The sequence below is a fragment of the Alosa sapidissima genome, chromosome 16 (genome assembly GCF_018492685.1).
Source record: "Alosa sapidissima isolate fAloSap1 chromosome 16, fAloSap1.pri, whole genome shotgun sequence".
Lineage (NCBI taxonomy): Eukaryota > Metazoa > Chordata > Actinopteri > Clupeiformes > Clupeidae > Alosa > Alosa sapidissima.
In genome coordinates this window covers 15182502-15201268 of record NC_055972.1, presented here as the reverse complement: position 1 = coordinate 15201268, position 18767 = coordinate 15182502, and the positions used below count along the sequence as shown (strand labels likewise).

The window sequence follows — 18767 nt, the reverse complement described above, 5'->3', positions numbered from 1 at the left end:
AAATACCGGAATTTTCCTTTAAAAGGGTTTTCCCCACCAAACCTACTTCTAAGGAACGAATAACAGCAAAGGGTCGAAATTACCACAAGGAGTTTACTTGTATGAGTTTTCTCTGGTGAGTGTTTTACACGTGTTCGTCATTTATGTTACTAGCAGACATTGCGAGATAGATGTGTTTAATGAGCTAAGCACGTAAAAGTTCTATTTTTCTGTAACCCAATTGTTTAATGCATTATGTGGAAATGTATTGATGAGATATGTAGCCTACTGCATAAGCTAAAAACCAATCGGAGTTGAACATGAGTTTAATGATTTGAAGTACTATTTCATGCGTTGAAGCCATGCTACTAAGATATGTGGTATGCTAGTGCTGAAGTTTCATGTAAGTTCAAAGACACTGTCAAATAATGTCATCTTGGCTAATGTCAAGTTGTCATAATGATGACACCCAAACAATGTCAACTTGACATTCCAAAAACCGAATGACACATTATGACAACAGTCATAAACATCAATAATGTGTCGTTAATGTACATGACATGTGTCATGTCATTCTTATGACGGTTACATGTCACCCTTATGTAGACCCCTTCAAATAAAGTGTTACCATACTTACTTATACTTTTGATGCATGGGCCCCAAGATGGAAATGACACTTTGGTTATTTTGGTGCCTTTCCCCCAAAGTGGAAAAGGTGTGTGGGCCCTTTGGTTGTTTTGCACTTGAATCCCAAAGTAGAAATAGGGCACAACCTGAGCCCATCGTTATTTTGTGCCACAGTGGCTATACTATGCCTGACGTTGACCATAACACACCATCTTTCACAGTGCAACAGCTGCTGACCTTTAAATTATGCAACTGCTGCATACACCTATAGGTAGACTGGATTTAGTAAATGAAAGTCACATAGAGTTCCATGTTCTACTTGCACACACTCTGACATGTTAGCTTCGAACTTGACTTTGCAGCTAGACTTAGGCCTACATCTCAACTTACAAGAATTATAGAAATGCTAGTCCTAGGAAAATCTACACTTAAACTGGAGAAATAAAACACTTCACATCACTTTTATGCTAGGCTATGCTGCATAGAATATTTCCATGTAGGCCTAGGGCCTACAATAAATCTGTCTTGGCAACTCGGCACAAACGAGTTACAACCGAACTGAGGACATGAAACAGAACTGCACCATGAACCGCCCTCGCGCCTTATTGCGCATGTCTGTGACGTATCAAACATGTGCAAACAGCGCGCCAAATTCATTGAACAACAACAACAACTTTTTTCAGCACCACTTTGGTGAGTTAACTTTATCGTTTACATCTGTTTTGGAAGCATGAGTATTTAGTCAATTCCCTCTAAAAGACACACAAACACACACACAAAAAACATATTGTTTGCTCACTTGTTGCAGTGCAGATTCACCGAATAACGATCATTTAATGCAGGAAACCATGGGGCTTCTGGAACGTTGTCGAGAGTTGTTTGGGACCACAGATCTTTATGGTGTTCTCGGAATCTCGAGACAAGCAAATAGTTCGGAGATCCGTCGCAGTTATTACAAAGTATCCCTTCAAGTGCACCCAGACCGAGCTCCTGATGACGCGCAAGCCACGGAGAAATTTCAAGTGAGTGCTTAATGACAATAATAAAACATATTATGAAACCGTAAACATTTCCTCCTGTCCTCCTGAACCATTACTTTACATATTTGTAGGTTTTGGGAAAGTTGTATGCGGTACTGAGCGACAAAGAGCAGAGAGAGGTTTACGACGAGCAGGGCATAGTGGATGAGGAAAATGACTCACTGGATCAGAACCGCAACTGGGAAGAGTACTGGAGGTTGCTGTTTCCCAAGGTAGACCAAACTCTGCTGGTCTTGAATTATAGTGCTATGATGTTCTTAATTTCTTGATGCCGTTTTAATGAATAGGCTACCAACCTGACTGATACAAAATACATACTGTCTCTACTAGATTACAGTACAGGATATAATTGACTTTGAGAAGAATTATAAGGGCAGCAAGGAAGAGCGGCAGGATTTGATGAAGCTGTATCGCCAGCATGAGGGGGACATGGATGCCATCACGGCCACAGCACTGTGCTGCACTCAAGAGGATGAGCCCCGAATAGTCAGTCTTATTCAGGCGGCCATAGACAAGGGAGAAGTCCCTGCCTACTCAGCGTTCGCACGGGAGAGCGAACAGAAAAGGAAAGCACGCAACAAAAGGGTGGGTCGTTTCGGTCACAATTGCACACAGTACACAACTCAAAGCTGCTTACTGCCCTTTATCTCAGTGGCCAGGTCTTTCAGTGCTTATTGTGGTTTTCCTTAGATGGAAGCATCTCCAGGTTTCAGGTATGAGGGCATTGAATGACACTCCATACACTGTTTATTGTCAGGCTGAGAAGGAGAAACAGGAAGCAGAAGAAATGCAGAGAGAGATGGGACTGGATGCTGAAGACGGTCTGGTTATGATGCTCAAGGTGATTTTTCTGGGCTTGTAATACCACTTTTCTGTCTCTGAATATGATGATTTCCCAATGTCATTCTCTCCCTTCTCTGCATGTCATTTCAGCAAAGGCAGAAGTCGAGGGAGCAGGGGTTCAACTCATTTCTGGCAGACCTGGAAGCAAAATACTCAAAACCAAGTAAACCCAAGGGAGGAAAGAAAGGAAAAAAGTGAAGATGGTCGCCGGTTCTAGCCGGCGCTTCTAGCGTAAATATGATCTGTTTTTAGATTGGTGGTTATACTTGGCATGTATGCCGAAATATCTTATCCAGGGTTTTCTTAAGATACAATTATGTTAAGGTAAAGACTAGGGTGGATATCTAGAACCCATATGTAACACATTAATTACATGTATACATTGTGCAACATACAGTAAGTACCATACTTATGTGAAGGGGTCCATAATGTCAATAGGTTAATGTATGTTTTATATTGCAGCTCTTTTATACAGACAAACCATTAAAATATGTTTTATTTATGCAAACAGGTCTTGTTATCCATCTCTTTATTTTTGTATACAAAATGCACTAGATTAAGCTTCCTTAGGAGCCTGATACAGAATAAAGCTACATCATAAGTATTGTCTTTTTTTAAAATGATCTTTCCATGGTTATCTAACAGGGATCGGGGGTACGTAGGCTTCATGGCTTTGACCATAGAATTATAATGGCTGGCTCACACCTTAGCTAACCTGGTTTGTGTATAACAATTATGGGTCCAACATGGCGCTCACATGCTAGTGTACAGTACTGTGATGTTGAGCTACATGTTTGCAGCTCCATGGTCCAGACTCAGGCCCCATTCAAGAACACTGCTTGCCTGGAGCATTGATACTCAAGTAAACCTGACGTTGTTGACGAGTTGGAAGAACTGTTCGAGGAGTGGTGACACCTGCTACAACTGAAATACGAGTGTCAACTCCAACGTGAGCCACGCAACACCGCCAAACCACAAAGACTCCAGAGAGAGTTCTAGTGAGCCAGTCTGGTTTACCTGCAACAATGACTGCATTTGCTACCTGTTCTTTGTGTTTCAGTCTAAGGGAGCTCCGAGATCGGTTATAATGTATACACGTCGTTTACTCCCACGTCCTGTATGGCTTCTGGGAACTAAGGCTCAAATCACAAAAGGCTTTTCAGAAGATGAGGGGAAAAAAGAGAGACCTGTTTCCCACTATACTCGGCACCTCCCAGCTAGTTTTTTTTTTTTTTTTTTTTTTTACTGTAAGGTCTTTCAATAAGTGCAATTCCAATGATGTTTTTGTGCTAGCTGTTGTACACTGAAAGGTCTGGATGACTTTCAAAAAGGACAAAGATGCTTAACACTTCGTGGTGCAGCTATAACGTAAGGGTGTCAAGAGGCTGTTTTTCATATCCCCACTGACATGGATGAGGCAAGAGATGCCTGCATAGAACAACGATGGGTAGACAAAGGCATGAGTCCATACATACCAACATTAAAAAAAACAAAGTGCCATATATTGGGAGATTTCACACACCCAGTCCATTCATATAGAGAGGTGAGGTTGTTGTTAGACAGTTTACTGTCTTTGGCAGCCATGTTAAGCTGAAAAGTCTGACATACAAAAATAGGACTCTAAAAAACATAAACAATAACCATGTGGAATAAATAAAATCCCCTAAACGTAGGGTTATACAAAAAACCTGCTGCTGTATAAAGTGTCTTGTCCACTGTGAGGCAGCCCTTATGGGGCTCGCTCCCTGGTGTTAGTGGGGGAAGGGAGCGGTGTGTGTGTGTTAAAGTCCTGGTCTGCTGCTTCGAGCTGCTACACCACCTCGGCCATGAGAACGTGCTGGGACAGAAACTGGGACCAGAAGTGCTGAAGGAGAATGGGAGAGAGGGAGAATTCATTGGATTTCAGCAGAACATCACACGGAGAACACATTTCTGTGTATTAGAACACTATCAATTTGGCTCTTCATTTTCACAAACTGAACTGTCTAGACAATGGAATGCATCTTTTAAAATCTCTTGAATTATACATTCAATTGATTACAACAAAACACCTGTCTGACTCTCATATCAGTTACTGTATTACCATCTATGAAATAAATAATTTAGATATTTGTAAATAAATCATTGCCTTGAAAATTATTATCCAAATGAAAACCCTGAAGGCAACAACACTTCCTCACATGTTTCCTCCCAAACAAAGATAATTGGGATTTATAATGGGATTTCATTACTAATGAATGAAGGTTAAGAGCGTGAATCTCATCATCTGCGTCCCTCGCTCACCTGGGGGCAGGGGGTGGGTATCTGGCTCCTCTTCATCCTCAATGGGGGAGTGGCTCAGGGGATGATGGGTAAACGAGTCCAGGAAGGAGGAGCTGCTTATGCCTAGACTGATGCCTGTCACGCCAATGCCAAGAGAATCTGGTCGTACGATGAAAAGACATCTCATTGAACAAGAGTCAAACAAAATTACTGCTTCTAAAGCCAATAATATGGGGACTGTCTTCACACAAATGTTCAATTTCAGCAATAAATCATTATCATGTATGTATATTTAATCAGTTTCTGTACTGTAGATATGTTAGCATGGGTGGACGATCACTATATGTCAATGTATGCGTATACCTAGGCAGTACCTGTGCCAACTGATGCCCTGCCTGGACGGCACTGCTGCCCACTGTTGTCCAGAACTGTGAAGGAACGCCGGTACGGAGTATCCGACTGCAATATGGTCAAAATACAAACACACAAACAAACAAAAAACAAACATCAGAAACTGCAATCTGGCATGACATACTTGTGAATTTTCTACTGATTTAGACAGCCATTACCAACTGCCCAGAATCTATATACTGAAGGATCAAGCTGTGTGTTACATCTTTGGGATATCGTTGATTGTGTTTGTAACTGTATCTGCAAAAGTGTGTACCCAAATGGCTTTTGAGAAAGCCTTACCCTGAAAGTGTGTGTGGTGTTGGGCCGAGAAAAGATGTCAAGTAAGTGCAGTCTGTCTCTTGGGGGCATGCTGCCAGCTTCATCAGTGACGGCACTGTGGGCTCGACTAGAAGAACCCCTCTGTCTCTACACTCACACACCCACACACACACACACAAACACACACACACACACACAAGGATACAAAGGATAACCAGATGCTAAATATTTTTCAGAGTTTGCAGTTTATAGATTAAACAGCGAAGCCGTTTGTGTGTAAGTGAACTGTGTACAGTACTCTTGTTGTTTGTGCCTTTTCTCTCTCTGTACCTGTGCATGCCGCGTGTGTACTCCTGGGTGGGTGTGCTCCCCCTCTCCAGTGCCTATGGGGGGTAGGAGTGTGTTTCTGCTGAGTGGCATTGGGGGTGAGGTGAGCCGATCACTGGCTGTGGGCCTGAGAAGACACACACACACACACACACACACACACAGCGCAGTAAACACCTAGTACTCATTTAAACACACACAGACCTCATCATACCTGTCAACACTCCCGTTTTTCCCGGGTTCTCCCGTATTTCAAGGTCATCTCCCAGCACCCTCCCGTTTTGTTATTTCTCCCGGAAAACTCCCGTAATTTGCATGGCCATCAAACTTCATTTTAAAATCATTGATCCATTCATTTTTTCTATTAGTCTGACACCTCCCAGGTTGCCAGATTGTGTATGAAATACACCCGACACATACACACACAATAACAAGCAATAACAAACACACCATCACAATAACAAGCAATAACAAACACACACACACACACACACACACACACACACACACGCAGAGTGCTGAGCTGCGGCTCATACATAGTATGTAATTAAAGCATCCTTGCTATCGCTCTCTCTCCCAGTCTCCGAGAATCAGTGACAGACAAAAAGACAGGATGGGGTGGAGAAAGAGAGGATCAGAGGATATAAAAGAAATATAAGGAGACGACGGGAGGGAGTGCAAAAAAGATGGGTAGAGATGGAGAGAGCGAGAAAGAAATTGAGAGAGAGAGGGAGAGATAAAAATTCCCAGATGGTGCTGAAAGAGAAGAGTGAGAGAGGGAGGATGTGAGGACATGATTAACCGAACACTTTATAGGGAGGGAGGACAAGAAGAGGGTGATGAATGGAGAGATGAGCAAGCGGAGAGCAGGAAGAAATAAGAGGGTGGCAAGAGGAGGAAGGCGGGAGGGACGCAAAAAAGGAAAAAAGAAATGACAGCCAGGGAGGAGAAGTGGGTAGGAGATGAGCAAATGAGACAGAGGATGCAGTCTGGGATGGGAGGATGGAGAGAGAAAGAGAGAGAGAGGGAGAAAGAGAGAGACAGAGGGAGAGTGAAAGAGAGAGAGAGAGAAAGAGAGAGGGAGAGTGAAAGAGAGAGAGAGAGAGAGAGAGAGAGAGAGAGAGAGAGACAGAGGGAGAGTAAAAGAGAGAGAGAGAAAGAGAGAGAGAGAAAGAGAGAGACACAGAGAGAGAGAGAGATGGGAGGGAAGAAGCATATAAGTATAGGAGCACAGCAAGCAGTCTGAAATAGATAGAGAAAGGATGGACCGAAAATAGAGAGAAAGAGGGAGATGGGTGAATGAAAGAGAAATTACGATGGAAGAGGACAGGAACATGGGGGGGCTGTCAAGAAATGCTAAAAGACTAGAAAAGACAGAGGGGGGAAGCGAGCGAGGGAGAGAGTGAGAGAGCAAGAGAGAGAGAGAGAGAGAGAGAGAGAGAGGAGAGAGAGAGAGAGAGAGAGAGCACGGAATGGGATGAAGGAGAGGAGAAAGAGGCCTGATTCTCACAGCCGTGTCCCGCGGATGACCTCGTCCATAGAGCCGGCGGCGCTGGACTGCATCAGGCCGGGGGCCAGTGGCACGAGGGTCCGAGGGGGAGGGTTGCGTCGCCTGGCCGACTGTGGTGGACGGGACAGGGAGGAGGAGCTCTGCTCCAGGGGGCGACGGGCGCGGGGTTTGCCCGACGGCATCACGCTCGAGCCTGGCCTGTGGTACACCCGCTCCTCACATTCTCTGCAACAAAAGGAGCCAATCGTCAGTCTCCAACATGGTCCTAATGTTGTTCTAATGCCAATAAACCACGTTAGTAAATGGCAAATACCTAGGTAACTACCGCATTCTTAGGTCATTCATAATTATTCATTCATAATCACTCTTTCCTCTACACTCAATAGTAAGTTCACCTAGGTATTGCTTTGTTGGGTCCAGAGTTTGTGTATGGACATACCGTCATGCTAGCTTAACGGGTGTATGAAATACATAACTCTATCATCATATGGGGATGCATATAAATGGTCCATACTGTGCAACGCGGTCCAGAGCCCCCACATTCCTCTGCTGGAGCGGAATGCCATGGATCATGATGAGGTCATTCAGGTTGCTATGGGTAACAGCAGCTCCTACTGGAACCCGACTGGACTGAGGAGAGAGAGAGAGAGAGAGAGAGAGAGAGAGAGAGAGAGAGAGAGAGAGAGACACACACAATCACAACATAGCACATTTTCTAACATCAGCTAATTAGTCTGATGCTGTCTGACCACACTTCTGTCTCATAAAAACAAAATTTATGTGTGTGTAAAAAATGTATTTATTTCTAGATCACTGCTAGATGTTTTCAATTTTTCACATTTTACATGCACTGAAGGTGAAGGCTGACAGCAATCACCTGACACTGCCAACAAAAACATCCGTAAACTAAAAAAAAACATTTGTATTCAACATTTTCATCCCCAGCAACAGACAGAAAATAAAAAAAGGAAAGAAAGTCATCAAAAAGTGTTAGAAAGCAAAAGATTAGAGAGCCCGAGTGTGTGAGTAGTTCAGTTCAACAGGCACAGGCACATTGCATCTGGAGCAGATTACATGCTCAGGTAAATATAAAACTGCCCCTGATCCCTTCCCCTAACCCCCCACCCCCCACCCCCCTCCCCCCAGGGCACTGAAGGAAAGGACTACATACAGTGGATGGCTTTCTCAGCTTTTTGGATTTCCGTCTTGACTTGTGCTTTGAACCCCTTGACTTTGTGCTCTTTAATAGAAACAAGACAAGGAGTGCGTGGAGGAGGCAAAGTGAGAGGGGGAAGAGTGAAAGATAGGTAATAAAGAGAGTGAGGCTCGGAAACGAGAGAGGGAGAGAGGGAGAGAGGGAGAGAGGGGGAGGTGGGGCAGATAAAAGGAGGCAGATGGCGTGACAGAGGGGTGTGGAGGAAAACAAAGAAAGACAGGGAAGAGAGGACAACAGAAAAAAAGGGGAAAACATTCATGAGTCAAGAGCCTGGAGGAAAAAAAGAATGACAAGAAAATGCTGACAGCAGTGCGAGGTCACTTTACTGGACGCTACATGAAAAGTGCTGGCTGACCCCTGGAGATCCCCCAGTGTGCAACCTAAATGCAGGCGTGACAGAGAGTGTGCACCTGAAAACTCAATTCACACCTTCAAATCCTTCCAAGAAATGCAAACTGAATAGATAGCTTGTGAGAAGAGAGAAAGATAGGCAGAAAAAAAAGAGAACGTTGGAGCAATTTTTCTTCAAGAACGTGGGTACCGCCAGAACACTCTATACATGCAAATTGACCGCCTGTGTCAGGGGTGGGACACAAGGCATGGCCGCACTGCCCAGCCAGAGCAGTTCAATTTATTCACCATGCAGTTGGTTGCTTCGGAGAAAAGCACCTGCTTCATTAAGAAGAAACACAGTGTCCCAAGGTCATGTGATGACAGGTGGCTAGCTACAGTAGTAATAAGGACCAGTGCCTGTATTAACTGACTTTCACCCAACACTCAAAAACTGTGCAGGACCAACACGTATAAGTATATATACTCTTTTGATCCCGTGAGGGAAATTTGGTCTCTGCATTTATCCCAATCCGTGAATTAGTGAAACACACACAGCACACAGTGTACACACAGTGAGGTGAAGCACACACTAATCCCGGCGCAGTGAGCTGCCTGCATCAACAGCGGCGCTCGGGGAGCAGTGAGGGGTTAGGTGCCTTGCTCAAGGGCACTTCAACCGTGCCTACTGGTCGGGGTTCGAACCGGCAACCCTCCGGTTACAGGTCCAAAGTGCTAACCAGTAGGCCATGGCTGCCCATTATGGTGTCTGACCAAAACTATGCAAGCCATCCAGGCAGGCTATCTGCATTACAACTAACAATTTTTCTTACAATAATTTCTAATGAGAATATTACTGAACATTGGTTCAAAAGGCAGCGTTTTCTGTGTTTCTATTTATGTGTTCATACTTTTACTAACCAACTGCTATCATCATTCAGTATTCCTTTCAATGGGGCACTGCATTCTTGTATGATGGAAACTCAGGCTGTGCCATTTAGTGTGGGCTTTGGTCACATCCTCCCCCCCTGTCCCGAGCACCAACCTGGGGCTGCAGACTGGCCGTGAGCTGCGGGACGCGACTCTGGCCCAGACGCGGGAGCACCGTGGGGAGGGTGGTCAAGAGCAGAAAGGGATTCTGGGGGTCTGGCTGTGCAGGACTCAGTGCTCCAGCAGTCTTCTCATCATCTATTTAGAGAACACACATGTAATTACTGAATCAACAATCAAAAAAACTCAACAGACTCATCACTACAAACAATATAGCATATGGAACTCTTCTTTTAGTCATAAATCTATCTACAAATAAATTGGGAGGAGGAGGATATGGCTCAAGTCCCACCTGACACACAGCCCTCCCAATGCCTGCGCACCAGCCCCTCCATCCAGCCAACCAGCTCGCGCCACACGTCGTCAAACAGCAGGTCCAGCACCGCCTCTCGCCGACAGCGGTAGGGGGAGACCGGAGGCAAGCAGTACCTGCGTCTGGTGCCCGTGCACTCACGCTCCCACTCCTCGTCTCTGCTCACACACGCACAAACACACACACACACACACACACACACACACACAGACACACACAGACACACAGACACACAGAAATGACAAAGGCCAGAACTGAAACTACCTCTCAAACTTATAGACAGTTCATCTATACACATAAATCTGCAATCAGTCAGCACACGTGCCTACATAACCACACACACACACACACACACTAGTGTTGCGTGGGTCAACCCGGTTACCCGTGGACACCCGCGAATCGGGCGGGTGCGGGTAAGCTTGATCAGAAAATATCGCGGGTGCAGGCGGGGCGGGTCAAAAATTGACAAAGCACTTCTTCTCACAAAGTTCTCACTTAGTTATTAATAATGTAGGCTACAGAACATCAAGTGCAACAAACCTTCTTGCAATCTCTCTTAATTGCATAAAGCAGGTTAAGATACGATTAGTCTACAAGACCTTCCATCTTCTCTTCCCCTCTCCCTCTCACACAGGCGCGTGACAGAGGGTGCGCTGCAACCTGCATTCCCACAACAAGCGTATCAAGTGAGCGCACTTTCAGCTTCGGCTGGTCAGGTGCTGGAGGCGCGTCGAAATAGATTAAATCCTGGAATGGTGGATTCCATTCTCTTTTTACACAGTGCAGCCAAAAAGCTAACCTAAATCAAACAGGATCGTCTATACAGATGCTTTTTTGTTAAGTTCGTGGATGCATGTTATAGGCCTAAATTCAACTTTCTTTCATTAGACAGATGCAGTTTTGTTAAGTTCGTGGATGCATGCTATAATGATAATTTTCAACTTTCTTTCATTAGACAGATTTCTGGTTCAGTTCATAAAAATGTAGTTTAGGCAACAGACAGATATCAAGGGTTTAAACCGATTGAACACATCTGTGTCAATGTGTGTGTTTGCGCGCGCGCGCGTCTGCGGAGAGAGAGAGAGAGAGGGTTCGAGTTCATGTTAGGCTACATGATGTAGTCTATTACTTGTGTTTTACCTTTAAATACATACAATAAAGAATTAAGGATCTTTCCGTTTGTTTATTTATTTAGTAGGCCTAGCCCATGTCCATGAAGTTAGATTCAAATTCATTTAATCCAACATGCTAGCGAGCCAAGCCTAGAGCAACAACTCTTTGTTGAAGCATATAGCCTACAGTGCAAATTCTTCTTGTTTCAGTGTTTAGTTCATAAGAAAGTATTGACTCTACCTCAATATGAACTACAAAGGATAGCCTAGGCTATAGGCACATTGTTTTTTGTTGTTGTTTTTTTTGGGGTCAGGTCGGGTTCGGGTCGTTAATCAGCGCATATTTTTGAGGGTCGGGTGGGTGCGGATGTTAAAAAACCTTAACCCTTAACACTAACACACACACACACTCACAGGTCTCTGCAGTCAAAGGCAAGGTACTCCTCCATCAGACCCTCCGCTTCAATCACTCTGGGAGGCTCATCCCCCTGGCCACCAGCTGGGCTCTCTGAGAAGGGCTCCAATTCAACATAGGACCTACTCAGAACAGCCTTCCGACCCTGTACACACAACCTGATGAAGGACACACACACACACACACACACACACACACACACACACACACACAGAAAGAGAGAGTGGAAAAGACAGAAAAAAAACAAGACTTGGAAACATGCAAAAATGCATTAAGGCAAGAGGAATAACTTTCCATTAACTCCAGCCTGAAAAAAAGTTACCAGGAACTTCACAGCTCAGGTCTCCACTGGCAGTGAAGTATGTAGGTCACCAAAATCATTAGGAAAATACTCTTGCATTATTGAAAGGCCGACAAGAGTTGAACTGGGTATGTGCTTACTCCATGCTTGGCTTCTCCTTGATGTCTTTACTTGCTGGTTGGCCAAAGTCAGCTCCCTTTCCGCATGTGGCATACCACTGGAAACCATCATCCGTAGGGCAGACTAGCTGTTTCCCCAAGATCCTGGTGCATGCACACACACATATACAGTAAACACAGTTAGCTTTTCCTATCAGACACACGGCTAGGTCAGTCTATTTCTATCTTGCTCTTGGCAGGACCATCTGAACTAGTTACCAGTAGGAAAAGTAGACTCCCACCAGGGGACATGTTTGTGTGCATGCAGAGATATGAGACACTCCTAAAACAAGTATTGGGTGTCTGTATTTGTGGATCACCTAATCAATGTGAATGACTGTTTTTTATGGTTCAGTGACGTGGCAACAAGGTGTTGATTTGACCTTGAACTTGGCTCAATTTCCTGTGTGTAACACAATGCTCATCTGTGTCAATTTAATGGAGTATTTCAAGTATCAGCGCAGTAGATTATTTATTGGGGCAGGAGGTTTCTTTCCGTTGTACAGAAACTAGTACTTCTCATAACTTAGCAATGAGACAGAACTTTCTTTAAACAATTATAATTATTATGGTCTGATCATTGCATTTTGCACCTTGTTAGCTACTTTTTTTTTTTAATGTAATCAAGCCTTACAATTACAGTTATACCGAGTGTGTGTGTGTGTGTGTGTGTGTGTGTGTACCGTAGGTGAGGGAATCTACAGGCCCACTGCTGGCATTCATCCTGCAGGCCCCTGAGCTGAGCACCGCCCCTCCCCTCATAAAGCTGCTCATCGATCTCCTCAAACATCTGCTGCACCTGTCGTGAGGCTGCCTTATCAAACTCCTGGGACAGAGAGAGAGGTAGTAATGATGACAAACACCTCTATGCATCTTAATTACCTGAGGAGGATATGCTTTCATTACAGTTTGCTGGTTTACTGTTTGTTGTTTGCATTTTGTTTGTCTGTCAGCAAAATTGCACAAAAACTGCCGATCCAATTTTCATTAACAAATTGTGTATTGGGCTATTGGCCTTGTCCTTGGCGGAGGTCTGCACTCTCAAAGCACCATTCTAGTTTGTAACTGTCACAGAAAAATCTATCCTCCACAGAACAATTCCTTAAGTCTCTCACACATACCGACAAAACACACAAACACACCATGTCTGGCCCTCTCCAGGTACTCATCAATAATTAGAAACACGTACAGCTGTGTGTTTCTCCAAGCAAGCAGCTCTCTGCATGGTGATGAGCAAAGGCTGGTCCCTGGTGTGTTGCTGGGACTGTGTCTGTGTCTGTGACTGTGTGTGTGTGTGTGTGTGTGTGTGTGTGTGTGTGTGTGTGTGTGTGTGTGTGTGTGTGTGCGCGCGTTAGTATGCGAATGTGTGTGTGTGTGTGTGTGTGTGTGTGCGTGTGTGTGTTCAAGCAAGTGTGCAGTTGAGCTTTTACGAGTTTGTGTGTGTGTGTGTGTGTGAGCATGCATTGGAATGAGGGTTTTAGATGGCTTTTTTCTCCCTGAGACAGAGTTATGTGTAAATAAATTATCGGTTCTGGAAACACTACTTGTCACTCAGTGCTTGCAGCTGCTCAGCAGGAGTGATGTGAATGTCACCGTGCTTATTTGTTTACCATAAAACCCCAGTTACAAATATGCTTTATATCAACATACTGCTAGGAAAGCAGATAGACTTTCTCAGCTGAAACTTCTGTCACATTGCTTGCACAAATTTGAAGTTGTTGCTGGGAACTCAAATGTTGAGTTCACCCAACCGCACCAGAGTTGATGTCGGAGTTGCAAAATTTAAGAGGTCTTTTTTGAGTTTTTGCAGGTGCTAATATATTCATCAGCACAGTCTAAGTCATGCTTTCGACTACTGTAATGGTCTTACTCAAGAAATGGTTTTGCCTGGAATTGTATGTATAAAATGTGTTCAATGCATAATTTCTCCTCCTTGTGGAAGTTTGGGGTTAACATAATCTGCTAGACATTTAAAGTCCGTTTTCATAGTGTGATTTCATAAAATGTAGCTCGACTCCTAAAATTAGGCCCTGCACAAATAAACCCTGTTTAGTGTTTGCTCAGAGGGCTAATTTTAACATGGGAAAATGGCCTTGCTAATTACATCCACATTGAGACAACATACCAAAGGGTTGGCAGTGTTTGCAATCCCAGCTAATACACCTCACCAATCTGCATATGAACAGTAACAGCTTTTTTAATCTGAAATTGAAGTTACATAGCCTGGCGGGCCATCTAGATTTCTAGGCTAGAAGTTACAGGCTGTCCTTCATGGTGATGCTCAAGATATTGACTTAGATACAGTCTCAAAACTCAGGCTACTAATACATACACATACTGTAATGTGATATACAATATGACTGTCTATAATGAAATTGTACTTACATCATAACCCCATGAGAAGACAGAGCTGCGTTCTGTTGAGATGCCAGTTCCAGTGTAGCTGTGAATCCCAGACCAGGACCGGGTTGTATCACCCGTGGTGACCGTCTGACAGTCCGACCTCTCTGACACCACAGATGTCTCAGATGAGCTGCAAGCAGAAACAGCAATGAAAGAGAAGGATGCAAGTGCATAAACATTATGTGTGTGTGTGTGTGTGTGTGTGTGTGGGGGGGGGGGGGGGGGTATCTGCTGGGTGCGCCTGTGAGAGAACAAGTTTTCTGAGTAGCTTCAATTCTTTAGAAAAACACTGTAGCTTTCTCCTTGTGCACATACCTGTTGTAGGTGGAAACAGCCTCATGCAGGTCATGTAACAGAGGCTGAGGGAGGTAGTCATCGTCCTCTGCTTCCTCAGGTGGGGGGTGATGGTCCAAACTGCTCCGGGACAAGCCTCGGCTGTATACAATCAATCAACCAATTAAACAACCAATTAATAAATGAATAAATCAATCAATCCAACCATCGAATAAGTTCAAGGGACAAAAGGTCAGGCATGTAGCATGACTGTGATTATTTTGTGCGCGAGGACTAAACGTAGTTAGGGTAGAGAACAAAAGAGTGAAACCAAAGCCAAACCTAAATTGTGACGAAAGACGTGTACTGTACATAAATGTAGTCAAAAACTGTGTCACAACAGCTATAGTAACACCCCCAATTATCACCACTTTTGTTCAGAAATTCTAAAACAACGATGTTTATACTGTTAAACATATGCTACAGCGTTAACTGGTAGCTACTCTTAAGTAACTTAGCTGTTCGGCAGAAGTGGGAGTAATTGTCACTCACATCTGTAAATTATGCGAAACGGGCCTTCGAGTGTATCGCGAAATCATTCTCCCCGATGATGTGTTTACAGGCCCATCACCTCCTGCAGGTCTTCTTTCCTCCACAGCGTTAACGTTACTTCTCCCCAAGCCAGCCGCCTCCTTTCCCGGAGATCTGTCATTTTTCCAGGATCTCTGTTCTAATACGCTTGCTGACAACACTCACAACACTGGCTTGTAAGATAGACGGATGTCTCTCCAGAGGCAAGCTGCAAGTGCTAACCTTACTCTGCAAGCTACAAATATACCACCACCACCACGGGCTTAGCAGCTAACGTTAGCTAGGTAGCATAAGCATAGCTGGTTGCAGTCGTTCGGAATCTCGGGCTGGCTACATAGCATTCTATCTGACGATAGCTAAATTCTACATGAACCACCACTTCAAAGACATATTAACTTGACAAATATCAAACCCAATAAGTAGACACAGGGCGTAATGGCTACTAACATTAAGGGGGCCCAACATTACATATCCAGCTCCATTACTCTTTCAGTGCATTGACGATGTAGCACTACCAACATTAGTAGACTAGTGCTACAACAATAATAAGGCTGTCATGGATACCTAATGTTTTGTGCGCAATGTTTATTGGGAAAGGTAGTTCATTGTGAGTTATGAGTACAGCATAAATTTAGAAAAAAAACTACGAGGCCCAATGTACAATGGAGGACAGTATTGTACATTATATTATAAACCGTGTAGCATCATGGTACAGCATGACAATTGTTCCGACAACATTCGCATTTAAAAATTGAATCATGTTATCTTCTCTACTTTTCCTACACAGCCTAAACAAACAAATCTAATTTGATCAAAATAACGTTATTACGGCTGACTTACAAATAGCAATAGTGTATTGCGGTACTTTTTGCCGGTGGTACCCACAGCGGATGACAAATCATGGGACTCAAAGTCGTTGCTGTAGGTTTACAGTTGCCATAGCAATTCACAACGGAAGAGTGTTCGGTGGTAGTTGCTCAAATAAAGTTATAAAGACGAATTTCCATTATTTGCCCATCATAACCTTGCTTTTTGTGCAAATCCCAACTATCCCGAGACGCCTGAGACACCTTCAAGTCAATCGCTCGGGCTTTTGGCAGTTAGACCAGTTTGCTAGGTGGGATAGACATGTCGCTATTAATTCTTTAAAGTTAGGCTGTGCCTGTATAGAACTAGCAACTAATAGTAAATGGCAAACAAATAGAGGTAGTTACTATGTCAGGTGAGTAACAACCTCTGGATTCCTAATCTACATAATTGGTTGTGCCTGAGTTTTGTGTGTAGTCTAATATGCTTGCTTGCTTGCACTGTTTATTTTAGAGAGGAAGTCGCAGAGTGATGGAAAGAAAGGTATCTGTCCATGCTGAATTTTTCCAATATTATTTGCTCTATCACCATACAGTTTTATATTTACTCTCGGCTTACAGTAGTCTTTTATTCCATTGCAGAGGAGGAGTCTTTTAAGGTGACATATATTTTTCCAAATGGTGATACTTATGGTAAGTGTGTGTGTGTGTGTGTTGCACTTGGGTAAGAGGTTAAAAATCAATTGCATTATTTTGCATTCTATGTTGAATTTTCCTTTGGATCATTGTTAACACTTTATTCTTGGTATGTGGTCTTCAGAAGGAGAATGCTACCGCACATCAGAAGGCGTGGTAGTGAGGAGAGGGGTAGGCACCCAAAAAACAGCCTGTGGAATAACATACTCAGGACAATGGAGTGAAGACAAGGTGACGTGTGGTGTTCCTGCATTTCTGTGTCTGTACTTACATGCATGCAAGAAGCAGAGCACCACCAGAGGTGGCAGTAGCTTAGTTGGAAAAGTGTGTGTCTTCTTGATCCCTCATTCTTTTCTATGCATTTGTGTCTATTTTTTCCACTTGTAATATCTTTGCACTGTTTACATTTTGCACTACCTCCAAGGCATACACTCTACCATAACACCTCACTGCATCATTTCTACTTGTGCATACTGCATCATGTGTCAGTTCCCTGCCTGGAACCTGAAATCTGGTGGATAGTCTGTCTCACAATTGTATGTCCATCCTTTCAGTGTTGTAAGTGTTTTTGTGGTTCTGTAGCTGTACACACACACCTAAAATTCCTTCGGAATAAATCAAGTACCGGTATGTATGTATTATCACTATCTATCTATCTATCTATCTATCTATCTAGATGAATGGTGCTGGAGCCTTGATTCACCCATCTGGTGCTAAATATGAGGGGCAGTTCATGGACAACATGTACCATGGCAAGGGCACTTACTACTTTCCTGATGGAACCAAATACATTGGGATCTTCAATGAAAACAGGTGGGACTTCATTTTATCCAGTCAAATCCTTTTATTGGAAAAATTGTATTTGCATTCCTTACATAATCAACCAGTGAATATAGTTCATAATGAACACATCTTTAACTTCCAGTTTAAAACAAGAATATTGCTCATTCATTAAAAGATAACTTGACACCACCACCTTGTCATAATCATTGTATGGCATTTACCCATATAGGCTAGAAGGAGAGGGTGAATTCACTGATGCTGATGGACTGGAATGGACTGGTGTCTTCCACAACCGAGCAGCACCTGGACTAAAACTCAAACTTAACATGTAACACAAACGTGCATACACAGCCAACATTCTTCAACCCCATGGCAGGATTATTGCATTTAAACATTTTAACTATTCAACACCCCTTGTATTATCATTATAAGTTTATCATTTTTTTTGTAAATAAAATAAATCTCAAATAAGAACGCTAGGAACAAAGCTATGGAAATTAATGAGATATGTATGAAATATTTAGTTCATATTTTGCTCATTGCTTTTAAAGGAGTGTTGACTTTGATGTTATGTAGTGTTTACGCTACAGTTCAACACAGTCACACACACAAACACATACACACACACATACAGTCACAAACACACACCAACAACACCCTCACATAATAACGAGTGTATTGTTCATGGAAAAGAGTGTGACCTTCAGAGGAACACATCTCCTGTTCAGCATCTGAATTTTTTTTCCATGTGCACCCCCAACACACACACACACAGCTAAACTCATGACTGAAGTAATAAGACGGGACTTGTGTAAGAGGAACAGGACAACGTTTTCTATTCTTTTGACAGATTCAAACACACTATGTATATTTTCAGTTACTATAATGACACAACACAACAGCCTCCATTCCTGATTTTCCTATAGAAAATAATATACATGTAGTTTACAGTATTCAGAAAAAAGGAAAACGTAAATAAAAGCGATATCTCTCTCTTCTTAGAATGACGTTGTCGGCAGAAGCTTAATTATCCTCATGAATGTGTGTTTTTCACACTCTA

The 18767-nt window shown here is 43.3% G+C and overlaps 4 protein-coding genes across 9 annotated transcripts in view; 3 read left to right on the top strand and 1 right to left on the bottom strand.

Moving 5' to 3' along the window:
* The first annotated feature begins 1230 nt into the window (after window positions 1-1230).
* LOC121684852 (dnaJ homolog subfamily C member 9-like) lies at window positions 1231-2997 on the top strand. 2 transcript variants are annotated; one of them, XM_042064966.1, is made up of 6 exons: window positions 1231-1299; window positions 1449-1628; window positions 1718-1858; window positions 1977-2231; window positions 2404-2487; window positions 2580-2997. In XM_042064966.1, the coding sequence occupies exons 2-6, from the start codon at window positions 1455-1457 to the stop codon at window positions 2685-2687; spliced, it is 762 nt and encodes a 253-aa protein (XP_041920900.1). In that variant the 5' UTR covers window positions 1231-1299; window positions 1449-1454; the 3' UTR covers window positions 2688-2997. The 2 variants fall into 2 exon arrangements, with proteins under 2 accessions (XP_041920900.1, XP_041920899.1); XM_042064965.1 differs by lacking the exon at window positions 1231-1299 and having other exon boundaries at window positions 1344-1628.
* A 30-nt stretch (window positions 2998-3027) lies between these two features.
* Window positions 3028-16061, bottom strand: fam149b1 (family with sequence similarity 149 member B1). 3 transcript variants are annotated; one of them, XM_042064962.1, is made up of 16 exons: window positions 15384-16048; window positions 14874-14993; window positions 14541-14688; window positions 12839-12981; window positions 12138-12260; window positions 11696-11854; window positions 10149-10327; window positions 9852-9994; window positions 8432-8500; window positions 7775-7890; window positions 7261-7485; window positions 5754-5877; window positions 5445-5570; window positions 5126-5210; window positions 4773-4910; window positions 3028-4353 (listed from the first exon to the last, which is right to left on the bottom strand). In XM_042064962.1, exons 1-16 carry the CDS (start codon window positions 15428-15430, stop codon window positions 4271-4273), a joined length of 2028 nt encoding a protein of 675 aa, XP_041920896.1. In that variant the 5' UTR covers window positions 15431-16048; the 3' UTR covers window positions 3028-4270. The 3 variants fall into 3 exon arrangements, with proteins under 3 accessions (XP_041920896.1, XP_041920897.1, XP_041920898.1); XM_042064963.1 differs by lacking the exon at window positions 8432-8500 and having other exon boundaries at window positions 15384-16037; XM_042064964.1 differs by lacking the exon at window positions 3028-4353 and having other exon boundaries at window positions 4875-4910; window positions 5115-5210; window positions 15384-16061.
* A 286-nt stretch (window positions 16062-16347) lies between these two features.
* morn2 (MORN repeat containing 2) lies at window positions 16348-18181 on the top strand. Of its 2 annotated transcripts, none has more exons than XM_042064969.1 (6): window positions 16348-16644; window positions 16743-16772; window positions 16853-16921; window positions 17049-17155; window positions 17601-17737; window positions 17937-18181. In XM_042064969.1, exons 1-6 carry the CDS (start codon window positions 16638-16640, stop codon window positions 18037-18039), a joined length of 453 nt encoding a protein of 150 aa, XP_041920903.1. In that variant the 5' UTR covers window positions 16348-16637; the 3' UTR covers window positions 18040-18181. The 2 variants fall into 2 exon arrangements, with proteins under 2 accessions (XP_041920903.1, XP_041920904.1); XM_042064970.1 differs by having other exon boundaries at window positions 16350-16644; window positions 16871-16921.
* A 75-nt stretch (window positions 18182-18256) lies between these two features.
* arhgef33 (Rho guanine nucleotide exchange factor (GEF) 33) overlaps window positions 18257-18767 on the top strand; it is an 8152-nt gene continuing 7641 nt past the window's right edge. For both annotated transcript variants that reach the window (XM_042064961.1, XM_042064960.1), the window contains exon 1: window positions 18257-18767. This exon is cut by the window's right edge and continues 781 nt beyond it. The gene's annotated coding sequence lies outside the window, so the exon portion shown is untranslated.